Source organism: Gouania willdenowi, chromosome 10, assembly GCF_900634775.1.
Source record: "Gouania willdenowi chromosome 10, fGouWil2.1, whole genome shotgun sequence".
NCBI lineage: Eukaryota > Metazoa > Chordata > Actinopteri > Blenniiformes > Gobiesocidae > Gouania > Gouania willdenowi.
The window spans coordinates 23670099-23693367 of NC_041053.1; the positions used below are offsets into that span (position 1 = coordinate 23670099).

The window sequence follows — 23269 nt, forward strand, 5'->3', positions numbered from 1 at the left end:
ATAAAAAAATAGACATAATATATTAGATGCTGACTAACCCAATGACATCTCAGCTAAATACCTTACCATGGTACAGCCTAGTTCTTTTCCTCTCTCTCTCTATTTCAGGCACACACAGACACACATACATCACCTCTCTCCTCTCTCCCTGAGGTCGGCGGGTGAGCGAGGAATACTAATCAGAGTGATTATACGCACCCCGTTATTAAACATCACCCCTGCCCTGCGTGTGAGGGCGGCCGCAATGTGCTTGTTTTATGACACGTGGCAAAGTGTGCGGGTGTGTAAATGTCAGGTGTGCTCAGTGTCTGATCAAAGGCCATGTGGCCAGGGAACAGAGGAGAGCCAACAGTAGCTCTACCCTCTGAATACCCTGCCTTCATTAACTAAACACTTAGCTCCTGCTCAGCTGGTCACGTCTTCTATCTGGAACACATGACCAAAGGTGTAAAGAGTACTGGTATATCCTACTCAAGTAGACGTACTGTTACTTGATTGAAATTGTACTCAAATACAAGTACAAGTACAAGTAAGTCATACAAATACTCAAGCACAAGTAAAAAGTAGCTCAATTAATTAGTACGCAAAGTAAAAGTTACTACGGTAGTTAATGTATGCACGGTTCCTTTGTATACAGTAAACATCTCAGGTATAAGTTGAAAAAAGAAGAGACAAAATCTTGCACAATTGAAACTTTAATTTATTTTCCACAAAGGCATCTATTTAAAATAAAAGGTTTGTCAAAATGTACAGTTCATTTTTAAATAAAATTACACTAATTAATTCAATTAAAAAAAATAAAAAATTAACTCTCTAAGTATAGCTACGTTTATGAACTCAAAAACTGAGTAAATAACCTCCATTCAATGCTGTTTGGTTTTTCGGTTATGTTGTGATGCATTTGATTGTTGTCTGGCCATTTCATTTTTTTGTCGTTTCACAATGCCCGTTGATCACTTTAAAACATTTGTCATGTGTTTAGTAATCTTTCAGTGTTTTCTATCTAAGCATATTCTCTGCATCTTACTCCGAGAAAATACATGGAATAAAAAAAGCCAAAACAAATTGTTAATATCTGGTATTAAATGAGCTTTCTGACCTCAACCGTTGGCGATACACTCTTGGAGATTAGTGAACGTGATTGAAGAAAAGAACAACATGGGGAGAATATATGTTTATACAGCTAAATCTCATCTCCTCAACAGATACCCAGCTTGTCCGACATGCTGTTATTCTGTAAAGTGGCATAATCCACTTTAGACTAGGCAGACTTTTTCCCTGCAGCCTGGCCTTTGCTCTTTGTCGTACTCCCTGTTCTGTTGATCCTTTCCAACAAGCTGGACTGATATTTAGCCCCCGATACGCCTGCAGAGATCAGCATTCAGCGAGCAGCAATCTGTGGCTGTAATCATGGCCTAAGATGCCTCTTTTTCACAGCCGCTGATATTATGTGCGCTTGGTGTGCGCGTGTGAATGTGTGTGTGTGGATTAACCAGATGGTGGAACGTGAATCCATGTGATAGGATTATACTTTGGGGTGTTCCTCTGTACCATCTGTTCAATTCTTTGCACTGCTCATCTATTACTGCCTCAAATGGGCCCCAAAGTTATGTATTCTGCACATAAACTGAATCCAAATGAGAAAAAGAAACGAAAGAAGGGAAATAAACCCGACAATGAGAAACCACTGTCCTTGTTCACGTCCGTGTAGAAAAGCAGAAAGTAGAAAACACCCCAATATCTGCAAATGAGCATGACTTCTTCTTCTTCTTCTTCTTCTTCTTCTTCTTCTTCTTCTTCTTCTTCTTCTTCTTCTTCTTCTTCTTCTTCTTCTTCTTCTTCTTCTTCTTCTTCTTCTTCTTCTTCTTCTTCTTCTTCTTCTTCTTCTTCTTCTTCTTCTTCTTCTTCTTCTTCTATTTAGTGGCATGTCTAAGATGTCTCGTCTTTGTCAAGTTCTCTAATCATTTGGGACCAGTTGCAGGGACAAGTGGTCCACCGTGCTTCAAGTGAACAGTCATTTGAAAGACTTAACCATTACATTAAATCTTAATGTAATCTACTTGAGGCCATCATGTAAAGCTCTTCTTAGTTTTTTTTTGTCATTATCATCCCTGAAGTTGACTCTCCTCTATGAAGAAAAAAAATATGTTTCTCTTATTCAATGTCTGGGAAATCGAAATGAGAAAATAACTGGATTAGGGACTTGGGAGTCAGTGCAAGCTCCTAAATCATGTGCACATGTCATTATGAAGTATTAAAGGTTTGGGTTTGACTGTGCATGTGGGGGTGTGTACATGTGTGCATGGGCTTTTTAGTGTGTGCATGGGTGTGTTTGAAAACCTAAGGGATGGGGAGTGATGGAGGGGCTGAAGGATAAAAGCAGGTCTCCGAGGAAATAAAGCCAGTGTCGGCTTTAAGCAGAACAGACCTCATAAGACACATAGTGCTTATGTGAGGCAGAGTAGAAGGCCCAGAGGCAGAGACCTGAGGGGAGCAAGCCACAAGGGAAAGACAAGAGACTCCCGAGCCACCACTCACTCAGCTCGAGGTATAGAAACCCTACAAAAGAAGAAGAAATGGGGAGGAAACGGGAGAGAAAGATAAGAAAAAAAAAGACGGTTTGAGGGAAACGGAGTGGAGACAGAAAGTGTTGAGCGTGGAGCCAGACGAGAGGGGTGAAGGGTGGGGGGAGAGAGAAAGAAAGTAAAGAAGACAAAGAAAGCCAGGGTTTGTTCCTGCTCTTAATACCGTGCTCCAGGTAGGACGGCGTTCCCTCCGAGGGGTCCAGTCTCCGTGCTCGGCGTCCGTGTTTGGAGTTGTTATGCACAAACATGTTGTCCGACACGGCCAGCACGTGACCCTCCACGCTCACCGTAGTTGACACAACCACCTGAGAAAATGAAAAGCACACAATAACAAGGAATGAATACTGGGCTCATCAAAATCGCAGCATTAAAAAGAATATCTTACAGGTTGTTGATTAGAGTCAAGGATTACAATAGTAAATGGTCACCTTAGTTATTAGACTTGTAATGAATTATGTTTCCAGCTCAAGTACATACCTTATGATTCTGAATTGATTTGTATTGTTGGATTTATCCTGTGCAAATTCTCAATACATAAGGCATTTCATTTTTTCTCTCTCTCACCTTTGTCTTTGTTAATGGAATGCATTAAGACCCTTATAATAATGCTTGCACATAAAAATAAAATTACAAATCATAAAGAATAATACTATGGGCTTAGTATAGGCCAGTGGTTCCCAATCTTTTTTATCCAGTGTACTCCCATTGCATTTTTGTCAACTCATGTGTACCCCCTCTTCATTTCATACATGCTTTTTTGAACATTGGTTCCCTCAGGTTTAATCTACAAATTCAAAACAATTGCCAATGCAACTTTTATGTAATTACTTCAATAGTAAGAAAATGTGGCTACCGATGTAAAATGTAGCTAATTATTTTCTCCTAAAAGTGTGATAAAATGGCCGCTAGAGCTTAAAATAATCCTGTTTCAATAAATTGCAAACAAATATAGTTTTTTTTTTCCTTTGCAATAATACTGTTTATGCCTAAAAAGGAACTAGAAACCAGATTATTCCAGATTATTTTTTAAATGAATTGTTAAATCTTTCTGAGTACCCCCTGCAATGTGCTTCTGCACCCCTTGGGGTACGCGTACCCCTGTTTGGGAACCACTGGTATAAGCAAAATAAAAGCAGGACATCATATATACCCAATAAATAAACTTGGAACAATTACTTACTTTATAGCAAAGAATTAGACTTGTGAACTGTGAACTGTGACCCTCCTTCCTTTCACTAGGTTATTAAAACTAATAAAGAGAGAATTTTATTTTATTTAAAAAAACAATTATATAGTTTTAATTAATATAGTGACTTTTTTGACATTGTGAACCAAAATCCTGGATAGAAACGATTATTCTTTGATGCCTAAATCCCTAATTCCGCACTCATAATCATCCTAGGAGTTAGAGAAGCCGACAGCTTAGCTGAAGTGAAACCACTTTTTTAAGTGGCTGTTTATAAAAGGCAAATGGCAATTCTTTGCATAAATGTTAACACATCATCTGACTAATATACAGAAACACAGTGAGACAGCTGCAGGTGTCATCCAGAGCTTAAAGATTGTAAAAACACAAAAAGAGGCCACAATGATTTGTAGAGCTGTCAGATGCAAAGTTGGATGATTAATGTCTTTAAAGTTTATCACCTCAAGTGCTCTAGTTTCATATTTCACATAGTCAACAAGATCTAAATTCAACATGTAAATGTAATAATAATACATGTTTAGATTACAGAGCTCATTGGTTTCATACACACAGAACATTGCAAATGGAAGGACAGCTAAGTAGTGAACCTGAAAGCATAGTTTTCAATTAAAAAAAATGAGTTTTTATGCATAGAGGTATGTTGATAATTAATTCCCACAAGGTACTCATTTGAAAAGGATGTGTGGTTAATGTAAAAAAATATTATTTCATGGTTTCTGTGTGATTATTATATTGCATTGATTGTTTATTAGTTTTAGTAATGTTAGAAAATGATAAATTTATACTTTTCCTACTCCTTTTCGTTCATGTAAAGTGAGATGCGTAAGAGTTTGAAGATGCAAAATGCTGTTTTGTTGTTATTTCCTAATGTTTATTTATTTTATTTTAAACTGTTTTTAAGTTGTCATTTACATGATCGAAAATAAATAAAGAAATCGAATCAAATCAAAGCTTATAGAAATGCATTTTTGTTGTAATATTTGATCCTAATTATATATTTTAACAATATGTGTTAACTTTTTGCACAATGCATACTTTGCTCTCCTTGCTTTAGGAGTTTACCCATGGGAAACACATTGTAAATATTTTTGTTCCACTCTCTGCAGGGAAATAAGCTGTTGCAGCCGCAGTTTTCTTGTAATAATGAGTGATGATATACATGGTTTGTTGTACTCTAGACACACATACAGTATAAAGGATTGTTGCACACTGCATGCTGTCAGGCACTTTTCTATCACCTGGAAACGCCTCATGTCTCGAGGGTTCCCAGCGTTCTTCAGGCAGTTCTGGTTGCACTTCAGGAAGAACTTGAGGAAAAACCTGCGTTGGAGGACACATAAAGAATCAGTTGAGTTTAAGTGACTCATTTAAAAACAATACGATCATTTCAATGAAACACAAATGAAATAAACGGCATTGGCATTCACGGCTGTATACACTTCCCCCGTCCTCATCCGTCAGCTGTTTATGACAAATTCAGTTTTCTATGTAAAAACAGCTCCAGGATATTGAGTAAAGGTGCTGCTTTGAATATCCATCTCTGTGCTGGAGCCACAGCTCATCAGACGAAGGACTCCCACCCCACCTTTCCCAGCTATAGACCAGCCATGTGACAGAGGTTGTGCTGTAGTTACTCTGCAGCATAGTGTTGCCATTCCTGCCTCTCTCAATCTCAGTGTGTGAGACCACATCAACAGCACCTGCCATACATTATTAATAGGCTGAGATGGCAAGTATGGCCAGCCACATCAATACTTAATGAGAGAGGGAGGGAGAGGGGAGGGTCGCAGAAGTAAGAGGAGAGAGCCGGGGGGGGGGGGGGCGGGGGGCAGAAGGGGGACGGCAGACAATTTATTCCCTGGCCACACCCTCGGGGTTGAGGCCCCAACAACTTCTCCTTTAAGTGAAGGTACAGTACAGCGGGAGGTGCACACTACCTCTCTACTCTGTCTATATCTACATTGTCTGTCATTCAGTCGGAGAAAAAGTGCATCAAATGAACCACAGCAAACAAACGGTGCGGTGTACAAACAAACAGGGAACCTCAAAAAGGTGGGGAGAATAAAACTACAACATTTCCACCCCCACCTTCCCACCTCCCCACCCCACCCAGTTCAGACCCTCCTCCTTCCTTTGAGGTAGCTGAAGGAAGTGCTGACAGCTGAAAGTGCTTACAATACAGATCTGCAACAGCCACAGAGAGAATCACTCCTTTGCTCAGCTTTTCTTTCATATGTCTTATTTTCTTCCTTCTGTTCATTTGTTATGGCTGGGATTCTGCACTGGGCAGCGTGTTTGAAGCCAACAGCCTTAGATATGATCATGCCACACACACACACACACACACACACACACACACACACACACACACACACACACACACACACGCAACGAAAAAAGAAAAACAAGAGAGCAAAGAAGATAAATGGACCAACCAGAGTTGTGTCTCATTTCAAACTGCTGTGTGCATTACGGGCATCTGATGTAACACAAGAACTGGTGATTTTTTCTCCTGATGTACTTTTAAATGCATGACAGCTGGTTAGTGGTAGAAGTACATCTTAAAGTAAAAAAAGAAAAGAAAAAAAACTCTCTTATGATCTAAATAGCCAACTGTCTCACTATTATGGTCTGTTGTCTTGCTTTGGCTTTGTTTGTCCTTTGATTTACAGCTGCGCTATAGCACAGGGGGTCAAAGCTGAATGAGGGGAGAGGAAGACAACTTGGGGAAAGACACAGGAGAAGAAAAAAAGAGAAAGTAGCTGCGTTTCCATTACCTTTGGAAATGCACAAAATCGAAATATCTCCACAAAAACTGGAAATAGAAACATCAATTTTGAAAAAACACTAAAATATCGTTTTTACGCTTTTATGAGGAGGAATTTCAGACGTTTTGATATTGAATTGTGTCGCAAAAGCGCCATGAAAACACTTTTTCAGCAAACACTTCACAGAACGCGACGTACCTGGTCACATGACCACCTCTCTCCACAAAAACATGACGCAGTACTAGATAGAAGAGGAGACCGGGACATTTCTTAGCATTATATTTAAAAATGATAACTGCCATATTAGACAAACAACAAAGTAATACAGAGTTTTATAAAGAGATTTGGAGCGTACGTTTTCCTGCAGCAAAGTCTCGCTGGATGAGATTTCATGGGCGTTACGAGGCTGCTACCAAAACAGCCTTTATTGGCACCACATTCAAAGCGCAATTATGCTTTGTCAACATTTAGAAATATCGCTTATATTTTGCAAAAATCACTATAGGAAACACAGCTAGTGATGGAAAGATGGACAGAGTGATGAAGTAGACTGTATGTGAAATCTGAAAGAAGAGCCAGACCACCCTCCTGTATATTTTAGAAGCAGGAGGCCAATATCTCAATAATTCATGAAGCAGGGAGAGTTTTTTTTTCTCTTTTTCCAGGGCTGGGCTGTTAGACCCCACAGGCCGAGGGTCTCCCAACTTCCTTATCTCCTCAGGGTCAGGGAGCAGCCTTACAGACAGCTGTGGACTACATCCACTTGTCCATGAACATACTCTGCCTCCTTCGCTGCACCTTCTGTTTAATTCATTGATTTTTTTTTTCTCTACCAACCATCTTTCCCCTCTGTTTCTCCCCTGATGTATGGCTGATGGATAAGCGGATGGAGAAAAGTTAGGGTCTCTGGAGTCAGAGGTGACTAAATCATGAGGTTAAATATTACAGATTGAAGAAAGAAAAGGATGAGGAGGAAGAAGAAGGAGGGAAAAGTGAAGACCCCCAAGACACTGAAAGAAAAAAATAACCTGCAGGGGGAAGAAGTCAGCATGCCTCATTCACTGTGCTATATGTCAGCATGTCTCCTTGATCTTCCACATGCACAGATCATCTGATTCATTATTTACATGACTTAAGGTGTCTGGAGTCAACCACGTTGGAGCATTACAAAACTACAGCAAGTTGATTCCTCCAGTGCTTTAGCTCATCTCCCCAGGAGCCCAGGGACTGAAATCACCGCTGCACACATTTACACGGATCAGCACAGGGGGTGTGTGCGGGTGGGCTGGATGAACATTATGGAATAGCAAAGAGATTACAACAAGGATTTATGGATAATCTGATTGACAGCTGACATGTGAATGGGAAACATGATGTGTGATTAACTCGTGTGAACGACAGTTGCTCTCTTCAGCTTCTGCATTGTTTATTTTTTTGTACTTTGCAAAAACAAAATTTTAATTAACGATTGAAACTGTTGGTATAACACAGATCTGACCACATTAAATCTGCTCTGAGGGACGACTTTGGACTGAATAGAATTTACAGTGGAAATAATACAAATCTGATAATTAACTTTGTAACTTCATTGTTTACTTGAAATGTTTTTTTTTTGTCAAACTGCTGGGGACATTTTGGATTGCCGTGGTACTGATTACATTGTGACATTCGCCTTTTCAAAAATCTCATGAATTTTCAACTATTTATTATCAGCGTTCACAAAACTTTGAAGCTGCTGTGTGAATTTTTGATTCATCACACAATGCACAAAATCAAAACATCTACAACAATGACTCTGTGTCAATGTGTTGCCATATTGCATAATATAAATATTCTTAAATTAGATAATTGGAAATGGAAAAATCGATTCATAATGGTCAATAATGAAAGAAAGTGTGGTACGGAAAACCCCCGGTGCTATTGGTACCGTTACCAAAGTACACGTATGTAGCGTCTTAGGGTTATGTATAGGTTAAGGTCACAACTCTATATCGCAACTATTTTTATGGTTAGGGTTAGGTTTAGTCTTAGTCACGTGACCTAAACTGGCCAATGAGGGGGGCTGAGTACAGATAGAATGTTGGTATCTTGATACGGCAATCATATGGATAGCCACTGCCATAATGAATTTATGATTAATCAATTATCTTTTTATTTTCACCACATCTAATATTTTTGTCATTTTTTTTTTTGGTTGACATGAACCTGGGCCATGTCTGGTCTTCAGAATTTAATGAGCCGTCCAGTGTAGAATTACTGTATGAACAAATTATACAATTTGTATTATACAAAAAGACAAAAACAAACCAAAGTAAGCCAATATGCTGATTTTTTTAAACAAGTTGGGACTGACTTCATCTGTTCGTCCATCCATCCATCATCACTGTATAAACCTATTTTGGGATTGAATCCCCAATCTTTTATAATTAATTCATCCCCAGCAGCACATATACCTGTGTTACAAAGAGATTCCACATACATAAACACATTCATACATACATTCATACAGTACATACTTATTGTCCAACCGCAGAGGACTATTTCCTTTCAAGACATGGCTCATTACATCTTTTACCTCCTCAGACTCTTTGATTATTGTTGCTTCCACAGCTTTTTTAATTCAACCTCTTGCTGGTTTCAAGCTGTTTTACAGACTGCACAGCTTACACGTATTATGGGTGTAAATCACCATACCGGCTGGATTAAATGAAATAAAAACCATTTTCCACTCATGTAATTACCCCCAAACCCTGAAACAGCGGTGGAAGTGGATTTGTGTAAATAACTGTTTGGCCTCTCCAAGCCTCTTGGCATAAATTTGTTAAAGCGAAAGCGAAGGAATAAACACATACAGCCAGTTGCTGTGGTAATTTAATGATCTCACGCTTTCATCATATCATAATGGGCATTATTTGTCACTTTGGAGCAATTAAACATGAAATCATCCCCTGCTCATAAAAAACAAAACAAGGAAAGCAATTATAACACAACTTTTAAGTAATCCCTGTAGCATCTAAATATTATTACTGCAGTGATAAAGATTGTCTAAGCGATTAGCTAACAGCAAGGAAGCCTCCGAGGGACAATTCTGTTATATTTTCTAATAATTTTCTACTATTAGCCACAAATGAGGCAAGGAGTTGGTTTCCTTGTCAGAAATAACACGGATAACTTTGAAATGCTGGTTTTTAATCTCTTTCCGGTTACACTTTGTGCATCGCTGTGTCTCAATGCTTACATTCTTCACACCCTCTCCTGCTCTGTGCTGTTGAGATGCCGATGCACAGGAAAAATGGCTGCAGGTGATGCCATAACTCAGCTCTTCCCTCTCCCACCATCTATTCCTGCTGTACGAATCATCTCCAGAAGAAAAGCACTGTGTCTCGCTCCTAATATGCTTCATGAGGTGTGTAATTCACTCTGCTCCAGAGGGGAGCCATTTGTCTTGGGGGTTAACTAAGTGACACAACAGCACTTCCCCATGCCTGTTACCACCATGGGACATGTTGAACTAATCTAGGCAGGTAGAAGAATGCAGGATCCTGCTCTACAGCAATTAGGCATTGAGATTTGTTCAGGAAATCGATTGTAATGAAGTCCAGGACAAGTTCAAATTAAGTGTAAATATTTGCAGCAGAATAAAGTGCTAGACTAATGCTCAACTACAAATGCAGCCTTTCGCACGGATTCCAATGTCTTTAGCAGCTCAAGTTTTATATATTTTCCTTTTCCTGCTCTTGTGATGTATTGCTCATTTTCTTCTCTCTTCTCTTCAACTCCTTCTATCACTCTTTCCGTCATGCATCACTAACACTTCCACCAGGAGCCAGAGCAGCTTGTTTCTGAGGCGACCCGTCTCCCTCCCTGCCTGCAGTATGGGTCTCAGGCATGGAAGCACACTCATGTGCATGCACACACACACAAACACACACATACACACACACTAATTTAGGGAGATTTATGAGGGGTGCCTTGCACCAGGAGCCATGCAGGCTGACCCCAGGAGTGTAAGGGGGCACTGGGTGAGGCCGGGGGGGGGACCTGGCTCCACAGGGGGGTGACATTAATAATCCAGAACCAGGTCTGTCTCTGAGCTTGGCCATCAGCCTCGGAAACCAAGATGTATTAGCCCACACTGGTCTAGTTTGGAAACATTCAGTTTAGCACGAGGTCAGACAAAATAAAACACAGACCAGAGAACCTTTGGGGCTGATGTGCACAAACAGACTCTCCTACACACACTTCGCCTCAACTCTTCAAAGTAGTGGGGCATCTCTATCTATATTGCCCTCATGTCTATCTTAAGTGTCATGATTTATTCAAATAGAACATCTCACTGCACTGAAAAATTCATTTCCAGCTCACTCTGCCCACTGTCCCGTCGTCCTCTTTATCTGCTTGATGTGTGTGCATGTCGTGTCAGCTGAATTTGCCCCGTCGTTAAATATTTCTCAGAACAAATGGACCCTGGAGGAGGGAGACGGTGACTCACAGGGGGATTCTGGCTGTGCCCTCGCCGCTCAGGGAGATGCCTTGCTTGGGAGAGATCGTTCCTCGCTTCCCCTGAAGCTGGAGCTTCGGTCGCAGCTTAGGGACAGAAGTCCCAGAGACACTTAACCAATTGTGTTTCATCCATTTCATCCAAAAAGGATCATTCAAAATTCAACTGAAAAAAAAACTGTGCAGGGAGCATTAGAAGACAGACATTGAGATATCATGTATCTTGTATAATGGAGAGGGGATTGCTGGGTTCAACAACTTGTAGCCTGAGTCTACCTGTGGCCCTGCTTTACACTACATCTCCCAGGGGCGACAAACATCTGTGCATGTGTGTGTATACTGTGTGTGCATGTCTGAGAATCAAAGCCATGATAAATATGGGGCTGTCTGAGTGATGGACAATCTTGGCAGGCAGTGCTGATTGAAACACTTCCTCTGCCGAGCCTGGCCCATTAATCTGATGGAGGCAGAGACAAAGAGAAGCGAGAGAGTAAAAAGAAAAGAGAGAAGTAGGCTCCAAGGCCCCCAGACCAGAGAAGTAATGAAGGGTCCTGGTCCCTCTCACCTCGCCTCTGTCCTGCCGACAAGCTGCTACGCTGTCCAGCGCAAACCCTGCCCTCATGGGACTGAGCAGTGAATAATGGTGCTGTCATCAGCCTAGGTAGACATGGCCATACTGCCAAAGGGTGTGTGTGATTGTGTGATTGCGAACGTCCCTGCGTTCATTTACCCTAACTGATCTCCTTTCCTCTCTAGCTTCAGTTGAAGACCTCTGTAGTCATATTGGATAGTGTTGATTTAAGCACATGTTAAACTTAATGCATAATGCATTGACTAAATATAGCTTGATAAAGAGCACTGTGTCAACCCGAGACCGGCCCCATACATTGTGGGGATGAATGTGCCGCTTGCCAAAGTTCTTCTTTTTTTTTGGTCCCTTTAAGCACCATATTAAATCATAACTAACTGTACACAGACTCAAGGTTATGTTTCTAAACGCAGCAGGATCAGCAATCAGAAACTTAGTTAGTGTGCCATGTTTGTTCTCAGGTGAAGAGTCGCTCCATCTGATGAGTCTTAAGGGATGAAAGTGGAAGCAGAGACGAGGTGAGACCCAGAAAAGGAGAGAGAGAGGAAAGACTGAGGGAGTTTGATACTCAGCAGAGACGCATGGCTTCCTAGCATATTACTGACGTTACTCTAATTGAGATGCTTTTATGGGTACTTGTACTTTTTTGTGTATATTTCTAAATCATTCATTTTACTTGTACTTAAGCACGATTTAAAAGAAGAAAAGTAATCCATTACATTTCAACACCCAACCATTACTGAGTAAATTATAATTTTTTGTTTTAAAATGATCAACGGACAAAAAAATGAAATGACAACAATTAAATGCATCACATCATAGGTGACCAATCGTATTAAACATAATGCACAGCGCCAAAACAGCATTAAATGGAGGTTATTTTCTCAGTCTTAGAGTTCATAAATTTAGCTATACTTAGAGCCTGTGAATTTTTTCATTTTGAATTTAATTAACTGGTGTTATTTTTTTTCAAAAAGACTTATACATTTTGACAAAGCTTTTCTTATATACAGATGTCTTTGTGTTCCAATTGTGCAAAATTTTGTCTCCTCCTTTTTAGGTTAATACATGAGATGTTTACTGAATGCAAAGGAACCGTGGCAAAATTTATTACCAAAGATAAACGTGGAGGTGAAAGTAACTCGTAACTTTTACTTTGAGTACTATTTAATTGAGCTATTTTTTACTTGTACTTGAGTATTTTATGCATGACTTACTTTGACTTGCACTTGAGTATAATTTTATTCAAGGAACAGTACTTCTACTCGAGTAGTATGCATCAGTGCTCTTTACACCTCTGTGTATTTTGGCCGATCGTCGCTCTGTGTTTAGCAACACATTACGGCTCCTTCTAGATTCCTCACCTGCAAACCCCCAGCCTGCTACATATGGCCTACCAATCACAAAATAAGGAACCATGCATGCATTAGCATAACTAATGACCTCCCCTCTCCATTTAATATGCAAATTTCCTGAAACATTACGGAATGCCGTCTGTTCTAAATGAATAAATTTGAATTGCAATTAGAATAATCCTTTATAATTAATGAAAACTGTCAATTTTGGTTCATAAGTAATTTGATTAAAGTGGTGATGGGACACTTATGAAGTTCATCAAGCTGCAACAACACACACACGCACACGCACACACGCACAGCCGCAAACGCACACAGAGGTTAAAGATGACCATCAACAGTAAGGCTGGATTATTGATGAAGTTGTTAGATAATCACATGGAAGTAATTGTTGCACAAACTGAGGTCTTCTTTCCTTTTTTCTTCGCCCCCCCAATATTTACAAGACAAGTTCTCAGTTTTACCACTGTGGGCAAACAACAGATCAATCACAGCTTTGTGTCGTCTGACAGGAAGGGAAAAGTGAGAGAGTGATTGAAGAGGTTTCCAGGCCGCGTGGTGCTGTGTCAGTGGCCTGTCCGTCTGGTGGGAGACACTGATGGACTGTCCAAGTAAAGAGGAGAGGATGCACGCGCAGAACCACACACACACCAAATCGTTACACAGGGAACTGAATAGCTACCCTTTAGTTTTTCACAGGATTTGCTGCGTTTTATCAGCACATATAATACCATGTTCCGAGGTGAAAAAGCAGGTGCAACGTCAATAACGCCCCCCTATCTTCAGCTTTGCCTCACTTGCGACACGGCTACTGAAGAATACAATGGTTTCACTTCAACAAGGGTCATTCAACTGTGGGAAATTATTGCACAGGCATGTCCTCCACTTTGAAGGTGTCAAACATGAGTGAGTATAAGCCAGTGTGTGCATGGCTTCAACCCAATAGTAATGGTCCATATAATGTACAAGAGCCTTGCAGACTAATTAGCTAAATCACTGAGAAAATAGCAGCCTACTAATTAATGGGTATTATGGCATTTCAGAAGTCACTGCTCTAATTGGGAGGGAACTGAGTATCAGATTTCCATACTGCAGTAATACTCTCTTTATCTTACCCTTTATCTGTTCGTCAGTTTATCTACTTGGTAAGCTCACTTTTAAACAGTCCTCTACATGCATGCTGAAAAAAAAACCCACTACCCTATACACCAGAGTGAACTACCCTTGCCCTATCAACCATACTTCAGAAACATCTGACCCATTAGCTTTTTTTATTTCCACTCATTAAATAGTGTTATATTGCTTTCTGGATAAAAGAAAAAAAACTTGATTCTCATGAATTGATGAGTAATAAGATTCATATGAATAATTCTCTTCTGTATTACGTCTCCTAGAGTCCCTCTGATACTCCTGCACGCCTGCATATCCCCTGTAGATTCCTCTTAACCCTATCAGACGGTGGGACAATCAAAATTGATTTGCATTCAAATGCCACACACTCACTATCAAATATCAAATCAAGCTGGAGTCTCTGAGATAGACAGTCACCTCCTCCCCTGCCATTGCCTCCTCCACCTTTCTCCTCACAGGGTCCCAGGGACTCCCCATTCTCTCCCAGACGAGCCCTATCCAGGAGTGACAAGCTGTGGCGAGGGCTTGATTGACAGCCTGTTGATGTTTTTTTTTCTCTCCATCAAACACACTACTTTGGCGCACAGACGGAGCACATCCACATGCACGCGCTCTCTCTCTCTCTTCACCTCCACCACCTCCCCCTGCTGCTATACTGGTCTGGGTGTCTGTGATAGCCCCTGGGCTAGTGCCCCTCAGGCGGCACACTACTATACATACAAATCACAGTGTGTCAACCTTGTGAATGGGCCCATTTTGACTTTGTCCTTGTAAAGTCAGGCCCCCCTTGAAGCTGGCTGTATCTGTATCCTGCGCTTTTTCCTTACTTTCCTTCTCATTCTTCACATGCACTCGGGCAGATTCTTCTAAAAACTCACACAAGGGAACAAACACCCATAGTAGAAACTGTGTACCTAAATGTGGTGCTAATGGGCAGCAGCTCTCCCATCAGAAGGGTATAAATACATCATCAACCACATAACCGCACAGACAGTCCAAACACACACAAACACACTCACAATAACAGCCAGGACCTGAGGCTTAATCTCACACACTCAGCTCTACACCTGGTCAATGTTAAAAGGGCAGTTATAGTCAATTACATTCCCATATAATGCATAAACCTCCACCCTGTCAGTGCAGGGAGAGTAATTGAAAACAGGCGCACTAGGTTTCCCAACTAAAAGTCAGATTCCCACCCTTGACTTTAGCATTCACAATAATCACCATCACTTCGATGCCATATTCTAAGGTCCAGGGGCCAAATACAAGGAGAAAGAGGAGATGGGGCTGCCATTTGGATAAAAGACATAGCAAAAGAGCAGGAGGATATGTGGTTATGAGGTGGTGAAGGAGAGGATAATCGTGGTGAAACTGGTGTGCGATTTGTCTACCAGGTGAGGTCCGAGTGAAGTCGCAGTTTGGGTTGTGTGAGGTGTGGCGGTATGGGTGGCAGTGTTTCATGTGGGATGAGCTGGAGGTGGAGGTGAAGCTGAGGGAATGGGTGGGTGGGGAGGGGGCGTAGGGGGTGGCGGCATGCGGTTGTAAGTAGGAGTTTGAGACTGACAGGTGACATTACCCTGCGTCATGGCTGGAGGGACAGACGGACAGAGGGCGTGATGGTTATCCAAGCAGAGAAATGTCACTGTCCAGACACCGCTGTGACACACACACACACACACACATACATACAGGCGCACACACACATACACACGCACGCACGCACACAAGGATCCAAGACAAAGGCGTCTGGAGTCTTTGAAAGGGAAAAAGGCTGGCTACAGTAGGCAGAGATGAAGAGATTACGTCCTCTTCATTTGAAAACGAGGCAGATTAGAAAAAAAAAGAGACAAAGCAAAAGGAAAGGTTAGGAGTCACGGACTATACTACTACAACACAACAACCTCGCATTTAGTTGATTTGTCTGTCTTCTAAGCAAATACTCTCCCCCTCTATTCCTCACGTGTCCCATTTCAATCTCCTCTCTGCTGTTTTCATTAAAGTCTAACCTAATTTTTGGCAAAGCTTATAAAAAATGTCCATATTGCTGCTCATTCGACCCCATTGATTTAGTGTTTTGTTAAAAATTCACGACTGTGGATGCAATTAACATGCTGTTAATGAATAATTGATCGCATCTTAAGCGGCCATAAAACTCATGCATATTAATTATTGAAGCAGGAAATATGAAAAAAAAAAAAAAAAAAAAACAGCCTTCGTTGTTGTGCCTCAATCAACCTTCTTTCATTTCGTTTTTCAGAGTGTTTGTGTTGGGAAAAGAGAGAGAAGTGTGTGTGTGTGTGTGTGTGTGTGTGTGTGTGCAGGAAAAGAAGAAAAAAGTCAACTGCTATGCAAATGCCCACTATAAATACTATTTTAATAGCTCTTATGTGTACATAAAGCTGCCTGTGAGTTCTTCTATTCTTGCGTTATGTCTCATATTTGTGTATTTCCGTTTAAGTGTGCAGCACAGACAGCTCGGTGTGATGTTGCGCTACTGTTTAAGTGAGCACTTTGTTCATCGGTTTCTGCTGTCTGCTGTTGTGTTTACCACAAATGAACAACAATAAAAGAAGGGAAAATGATCCAGTAAAAATGAGGGGCTTGTCAGCAAAAGGCTGAAGATCAGTCAGCCAACAGTAAGCTTTTCTCCTCCAATATGTCTCTGATGAGTTCCTAGGTTTGAGCTGATGTTGCCTCCGGCACATCCTGGAGAACGGGTGTTTTTGACTTAAGATGGAGAAGGTGGTGGGATTCAACTTTGTGGAAGCTTCATATTAATGCTGTGGTGCACCTGTGGTCAGGTAAAACCTTATATGTATGAGACCAAAACTCTATGTGTGTGTTTATGCACAGTTTATGGGGTTAAATGTATTAATAGTACATCTTGCATCCCTCAGCTACTCTAAATAGTCTTGACATGAAAAATACATCCTCGGAGCAGCCACACTTGAGGAAAACACAGATTTACATCCTTGCTTGTTATTTATTTAGCACACAAAATGCTCATGGTGGGGGGGTTGAGTGTGCATGCGTTACTCCCCTCTATCTCATTCTCACCGGTTCCTAACTAACTACTCTACAACGTTGGTGCCTCGGAGCTAAAAGTGACAAGCCGTCAATTGTGTTCCAATATTAACCCCCTCTCAACGTCTGCATGCCCGTCTTCTTCTCTGTGATGTTGGGTTGATCAAAGAAACGGCACTTTGGTAAAAATAACCAGGGAGAGTGAGATGGAGGACACCATGCTGCTCGCAGACTGATGAATGACGGCCAGTCCTTCAACACAGCACTGTGTCCTGTTTTCTTTCTTTGTCTCTTTTTCACAGTTTAAAAAAAAAAAAAAAAAAAACATCTCGAAAAGGCAAGATTATGCTCAACATGCTTGGTTCATCAGTGTATGGTCAAGGTGTACGAGGAGGAGAGGGGAGTAGAATCTGCCAAGATAATTTTTCCCTTCATTTTATCTTTTTTATTCCAAAGAGAGCGCAACGAGGCATCTGGTTAAGGATAAAAGGGAGGAAAAAGACCACCAGAGAGACAAAAGATGATAGAAATATGTCTCGTGCCATTTCATCTTATCTTAGCAGGTTCACCTAGCGGAGAGATTCCTCAAACGCACCTTCAGTCATCAGCGAAAAGGAGGCTTCAGGGGAAAAGACACAAGAGTAGAGGACTAAAGGAGAGAATTTTGAACACACACACACACACACACACACATGAAGGGAGGAACAGGAGGTGAATCTTGCTGTGGCTAATTCTCTGGGTGTGGGAAAGCAGAGCACCTAACACAAGTTGGCCTGGTTTCAGTAATGAGTTTGATTCTTCCCTCTGTCTCCTTACTATCACTGGGGACCAAGGCTGCATAATAACATCCTACACACACACACACACGCACACGCACACACACGCACACACACACACACACACACACACACACACACACACACACACACACACACACACACACACACACACACACAGGTCTATGGGGAGCTAATTATTCTCACCTGTGTTAATTATTGCTGTAAGCCAATCAGTGGACTCTGTGCTAATTAGGCAGTGTTAGGTCTGATTAGTGTTTTGCAGCAGCCCCACTCAAACTGTTATCTCTCAGACTAAGTCCCCTCAGGCAAAACAGGGGAGAGGAGAACAGGTGGATGCATGCCCTGTGTGTGTGTGTGTGTGTGTGTGTGTGTGTGTGTGTGTGTGTGTGTGCGCACTCATCTTTAACGATAAATAACTAAAGGACAGCTTAAATTGACAAAAAAAAAAAAAAAAAGTTATTTAAATCAAAGTTCCATTTAACAGAATAATAAATATGACAACACCAACTGCTCCTTTATACCTCCCCCCCCCCCCCACACACACACACACACACACACACACAGTCACCATGCCCTTTTAGTTAATGAGGGCTGAACCAGGATCAGTGCTGTCTCTAATGGCTTCGTTTTTTTTTTTTTTTTTTTTTGCAGGGATAACCTCTCGAATTGATCCACACATCAACACATGCTACCCCAGTTGCTCTTGGGTGTGAATGTGTTGGGGTAAAACAAAAAGACAGAAAAGAATCCAGCGGTGTCAATGGAGGGTTTGTGGGTGACCTCTTGAGTGAGGGGGTGAAAGGGAGAAAAATAGGAGGAAAGGGACGAGAAGAGGAGGAAGAAAGAAAGAGAGCAAAAAAAAAAAAAAAAGGAGGCTGGAGGAAACCTTCCTCTTATGACACGATTGATTTTCCTTCAGAGGCTTGAGCCTGTCGCTACTGAACACTTGGTTCCACAGTCCTACACACACACACACACACGCACTCACGCACACACACACACACACTCAATCACACTCACACATACACAAACTTCATGCCCTGACCTCCACGTGTGCCTGCTGGTCCATACTAGGTCCAATGACACTAGGGCCTCCCACAAATCAATACTCAGCTGTCACTCAGTGGGCGACCACGCATGCACAACTGAGCACGTGCACATGCACACACACAAGCACACACAAACAACACATACACTTGCACATACACATTTACTTGCAAGGTGCACATTTGTGTATGCTGGAAGCAATGTTTTTTACAACCTCAGCAGATGCCCCCTCCCCCCTCCCCTCAAACACACACGCGCACACACACACACACACACGCACAGTACTGGGCCAAAGCCACACTCTCCCTCCTCATCTGCTTCTCACCCTCCTGCTGCCTTACACTGACTCAGTCTTGGGCCTTGATGTAATATTGATGAATGAAGAATGAGCCTGTATAAAAAGTGATTTGCCGTTGTGATTGTAGATTTTAAGTTGTCATCGACTTAATTATCCATTTCCATTGCATGCAAACTTAACACACTCACACAGACGCGACAGACACAACAGATGCATAACTGCTTTTCACTTGTGAAAGCTAAGGGAATCACTTTCCTTCTTCTCACGTCATTATTTCACATCATTCAGGCCCATCTCTTCATGTGTCTTCTCTTCTCTTTTCTTCTCGTCTCTATCCTGCTCCTGCTCCCCCTCCAACTCAACAATCTCAAGCACTCGCCTGCCTCTCTCCACACACATCTCAAGTACCACTTAGAAAACCAGACGAGGGCTTGAGCCAAATTCTCCTCTCACTCTTTTAATGTTTGCGCAACTGTCTGCGAGTGTGACTTCTAATATCCTCAAGTTCAAAATCTCCAAAATCGAACACCAACATTTATTATTTCCTACGACAGTGTTTCTCAAATGAAGGTACGTAATGGCACAACAGGGGGTACTGAAAGATAGTGGGAATTTAACAAATGAAAGCATTAAAAATGTGGGCGTTTATAATGTTTATTTTTTAGTTAAAAATGATAATCATAATAATGATGATGAAAATGATCTTGATTAGAACATGAACTGAAAATGTAAAGGTCAGTCTTGGTCCCACACCAGATGGGAGATGAAAGGAAATATTAAAAACTGTAAAAATATTAAATACATATTAAAAACTGTAAAAATCTATTCAAAAAGCATAAACACTGTTTCTTTCCACTTATTTTACAGGGTGCATTTGTAAATACAAATTAAAAAAAGTTAAGAGTACACTAATGTTTTTTTTTTTTTTTAACTTTAAAATACAAGTCACGCTGCTTAAAAACACATTGACAATTTTAACAATTGAAATATCATACGCGCCAATTAAAATCAACAGTTTACAATGTTTTTGTCCTGGATATGTAGTTCATAGTGCTGTGGACGTGTAGCCACACAGTCACGTTAAAACATTTTTCATTTACTAAAGTTCTACAATCAGCAAAGCTCAAAGATTAAGTTTTGTGGCATATTAATTTGCACTTTATTATTTGTGTAAAGTTTTGTGTATTCTTTAGCTTTAGTTTAAGATATATTATATGTATGTATATATATATATATGTCTGATGCCCTCCCCAATAAGGGAAAGGGAGCACTTGAGCCAAAAAAGTTTGAGAACCACAGCTTTACGGGACAAACAAAATATAAGAAGATCTGCAAAAAAAAAAAAAAAAAAAACAGTGGCTAAAAAGCATTTGTTTGTCTCTTAAATCACTAATTACAGCCTGACACAACACAGGGCACATACAGGCTAATTCACCATTAGGCCGTTTGGTGTTTATTAAACTTTTATAATATGATCACTCTGATAACAGCACAATTGTTTCCCTGGGCATGTGTGATTATGGTGTTGTACCCCTCTGTCCTCTTGTAATGTCTCATGTGGTGTGTGTGTGTGCGTGTCGGTGTTTATGTGTGTCTTGTGGAGCAGTGTTTTCCATTCTCATTATAGTGGCACAGACTCCTGCTGCAGGGTCAATGGAGGAGGGAGGCTGCGTGAATGTATGTGTGTGTGTGTGTGTGTGTGTGTGTGTGTGTGTCTCTATTTGAAGGGGAGTGGGGTGGTAATGAGCACAGGAACATAATACTACGGCGTCCATTAATGCTCTGAGGCAGTGACATTAGGCATACTTAACTAATAGAGCCAGTCTCTGCAATTACCCACTGTTATCTCTGCTGCTTTAGAGGGGAACCGGCTTTAATAAATGTTTGTAGTAATGTGATAAATGCCAGGTTTGCTCATTTGTAATCTACACTGCAGGACAAGGGGAAGTGGGTGGATCTAATTGTTTTCCTCCCAATTTGAGAAAGTGGTGGATTCAAAGGAGTTCTTCCTTTTTTTTTGTTTTTGTGTCAGCTTTTTTCCCCCCTACAGGTACATCTTCCACCAAGTCGTCTGTCTGTCTATCTCTTCCAACCCCTCTTTGTCTCACTCTCAGTGGGGTACTGTAGCTACTGTCCTGCTGTCAGACACAAAAACAGCCCATACCTGGCACATCATCCTATCATGTCTCTGCTTCCTCTTTTTTCTTCTCCCTCTCATCTCTCTTTCATCCCGGCCCACATCAGAGCTGCTTCCGTGATCGTGTGTGTAAACATCTTGTCACGCTAACACAAGCGTCACGACTGACGAGAGACGTGCTTCATTAACGCTCCGCTTGTAAGTTTGTGTTTGTAAGTCCCTGTGGGGGCATCGTATCTGCATGTGTGAGTGTGTGTGTGAGATTTTTAAAGGTCATTGGTGGCGACACGGAGAAGAAGGTGTGTAAAAATGTGCTTATCTTCTTCAAATGTGACATAGTCGAGGAAGCACCAACTATAGTTGTTTAACAAATCCAAAAATCGCTCGAAAGTCGTCATCAAACGCCTTTTTACAAGAGCGAACCAAAGGAAAACTGTTAATGGACAAGCAGGTATCACTTGATACAGGGAAGATACACCTCACACGCACACAGGCACGCACGCACGTACGCACGCACGCACGCACGCACACACACACACACCACACACACACACACACACACACACACACACACACACACACACACACACACACACACACCACACACACAAAGTACTCAGGTTAGTGTAATTGAGTAGCTATATGGGTACTTGTACATTTTTGAGTATATTTCCAAGTCAGTCATTTTACTTGCACTTAAGCACGTTTTAAAAGACCTAAAGTAATTTGTTACATTTTTGTGATTATCTTTTTATTGAACATAATCCATGTGTTCTTAGTCGTACCTTTTCTGATCAATGTCCGGCCACTTTCTTGGTTTCAGGTTGGGGTTTCTACCTATTTTGTTGTTACCCACAGGGCACTGTTTTAGAGTAAATATATTCTGCTATACTTAGAGCCTGGTAATTTATTAATTTTGAATTTAATTTTGACAAACCTTTTATTTCATACAGATGCCTTTGTGGAAAATAAATTAGGTTCCAAATGTGCAAGATTTGGTTTCTTCCTATTTAAGTTTATCCAAGAGATATTTACTGTATGCAAGGGAACCGTGGGAAGATTTATTACCAACAATAAACGTGGGGGGTGAAAGTAACTTGTACAATTTCTATCAAGTATTCATTGCACTATAGCATTTACACTGTTGTACCTTTGCACTGTATGTAGATATTTGTGTTTTTCATTTTGTAAGTTTTTTTTTAATTCATGTGTCGTAACACTTTTCCAAACTGCTACAATTCAGTTTAATGTCTTGCACAATGACAATAAAATCTATCTATCTATCTATCTATCTATCTATCTATCTATCTATCTATCTATAGTATCTATCATAGTGTCTATCTATAGTATCTCTCTATCTATAGTATCTCTCTATCTATCTATCTATCTATCTCTCTATCTATCTATCTATCTATCTATCTATCTATCTATCTATCTATCTATCTATCTATCTATCATAGTGTCTATCTATAGTATCTCTCTATCTATCTATCTATCTATCTATCTATCTATCTATCTATCTATCTATCTATCTATCTATCCATCTTTCTACAATATCTATCTACAGTATCTATCTAAAGTATCTATCTATCTATCTATCTATCTATCTATCTATCTATCTATCTATCTATCTATCATAGTGTCTATCTATAGTATCTCTCTATCTATCTATCTATCTATCTATCTATCTATCTATCTATCTATCTATCTATAGTATCTATCTATCTATCTATCTATCTATAGTGTCTATAGTGTCTATAGTATCTATTTATCTATCTATCTATCTATCTATCTATCTATCTATCTATCTATCTATCTATCTATA

General features: G+C 40.6%; 1 protein-coding gene across 5 annotated transcripts in view; it reads right to left on the reverse strand.

The window, feature by feature from the left end:
• ebf1a (EBF transcription factor 1a) overlaps nucleotides 1-23269 on the reverse strand; it is a 66170-nt gene that overhangs the window by 22827 nt on the left and 20074 nt on the right. For all 5 annotated transcript variants that reach the window (XM_028459539.1, XM_028459537.1, XM_028459536.1 and 2 more), the window contains exons 7-8: nucleotides 5031-5112; nucleotides 2749-2890 (exon numbers count right to left, since the gene is read on the reverse strand). In XM_028459539.1, coding sequence (XP_028315340.1) covers nucleotides 2749-2890; nucleotides 5031-5112 — 224 coding nt within the window. The remainder of the gene's footprint in view (nucleotides 1-2748; nucleotides 2891-5030; nucleotides 5113-23269) is intronic.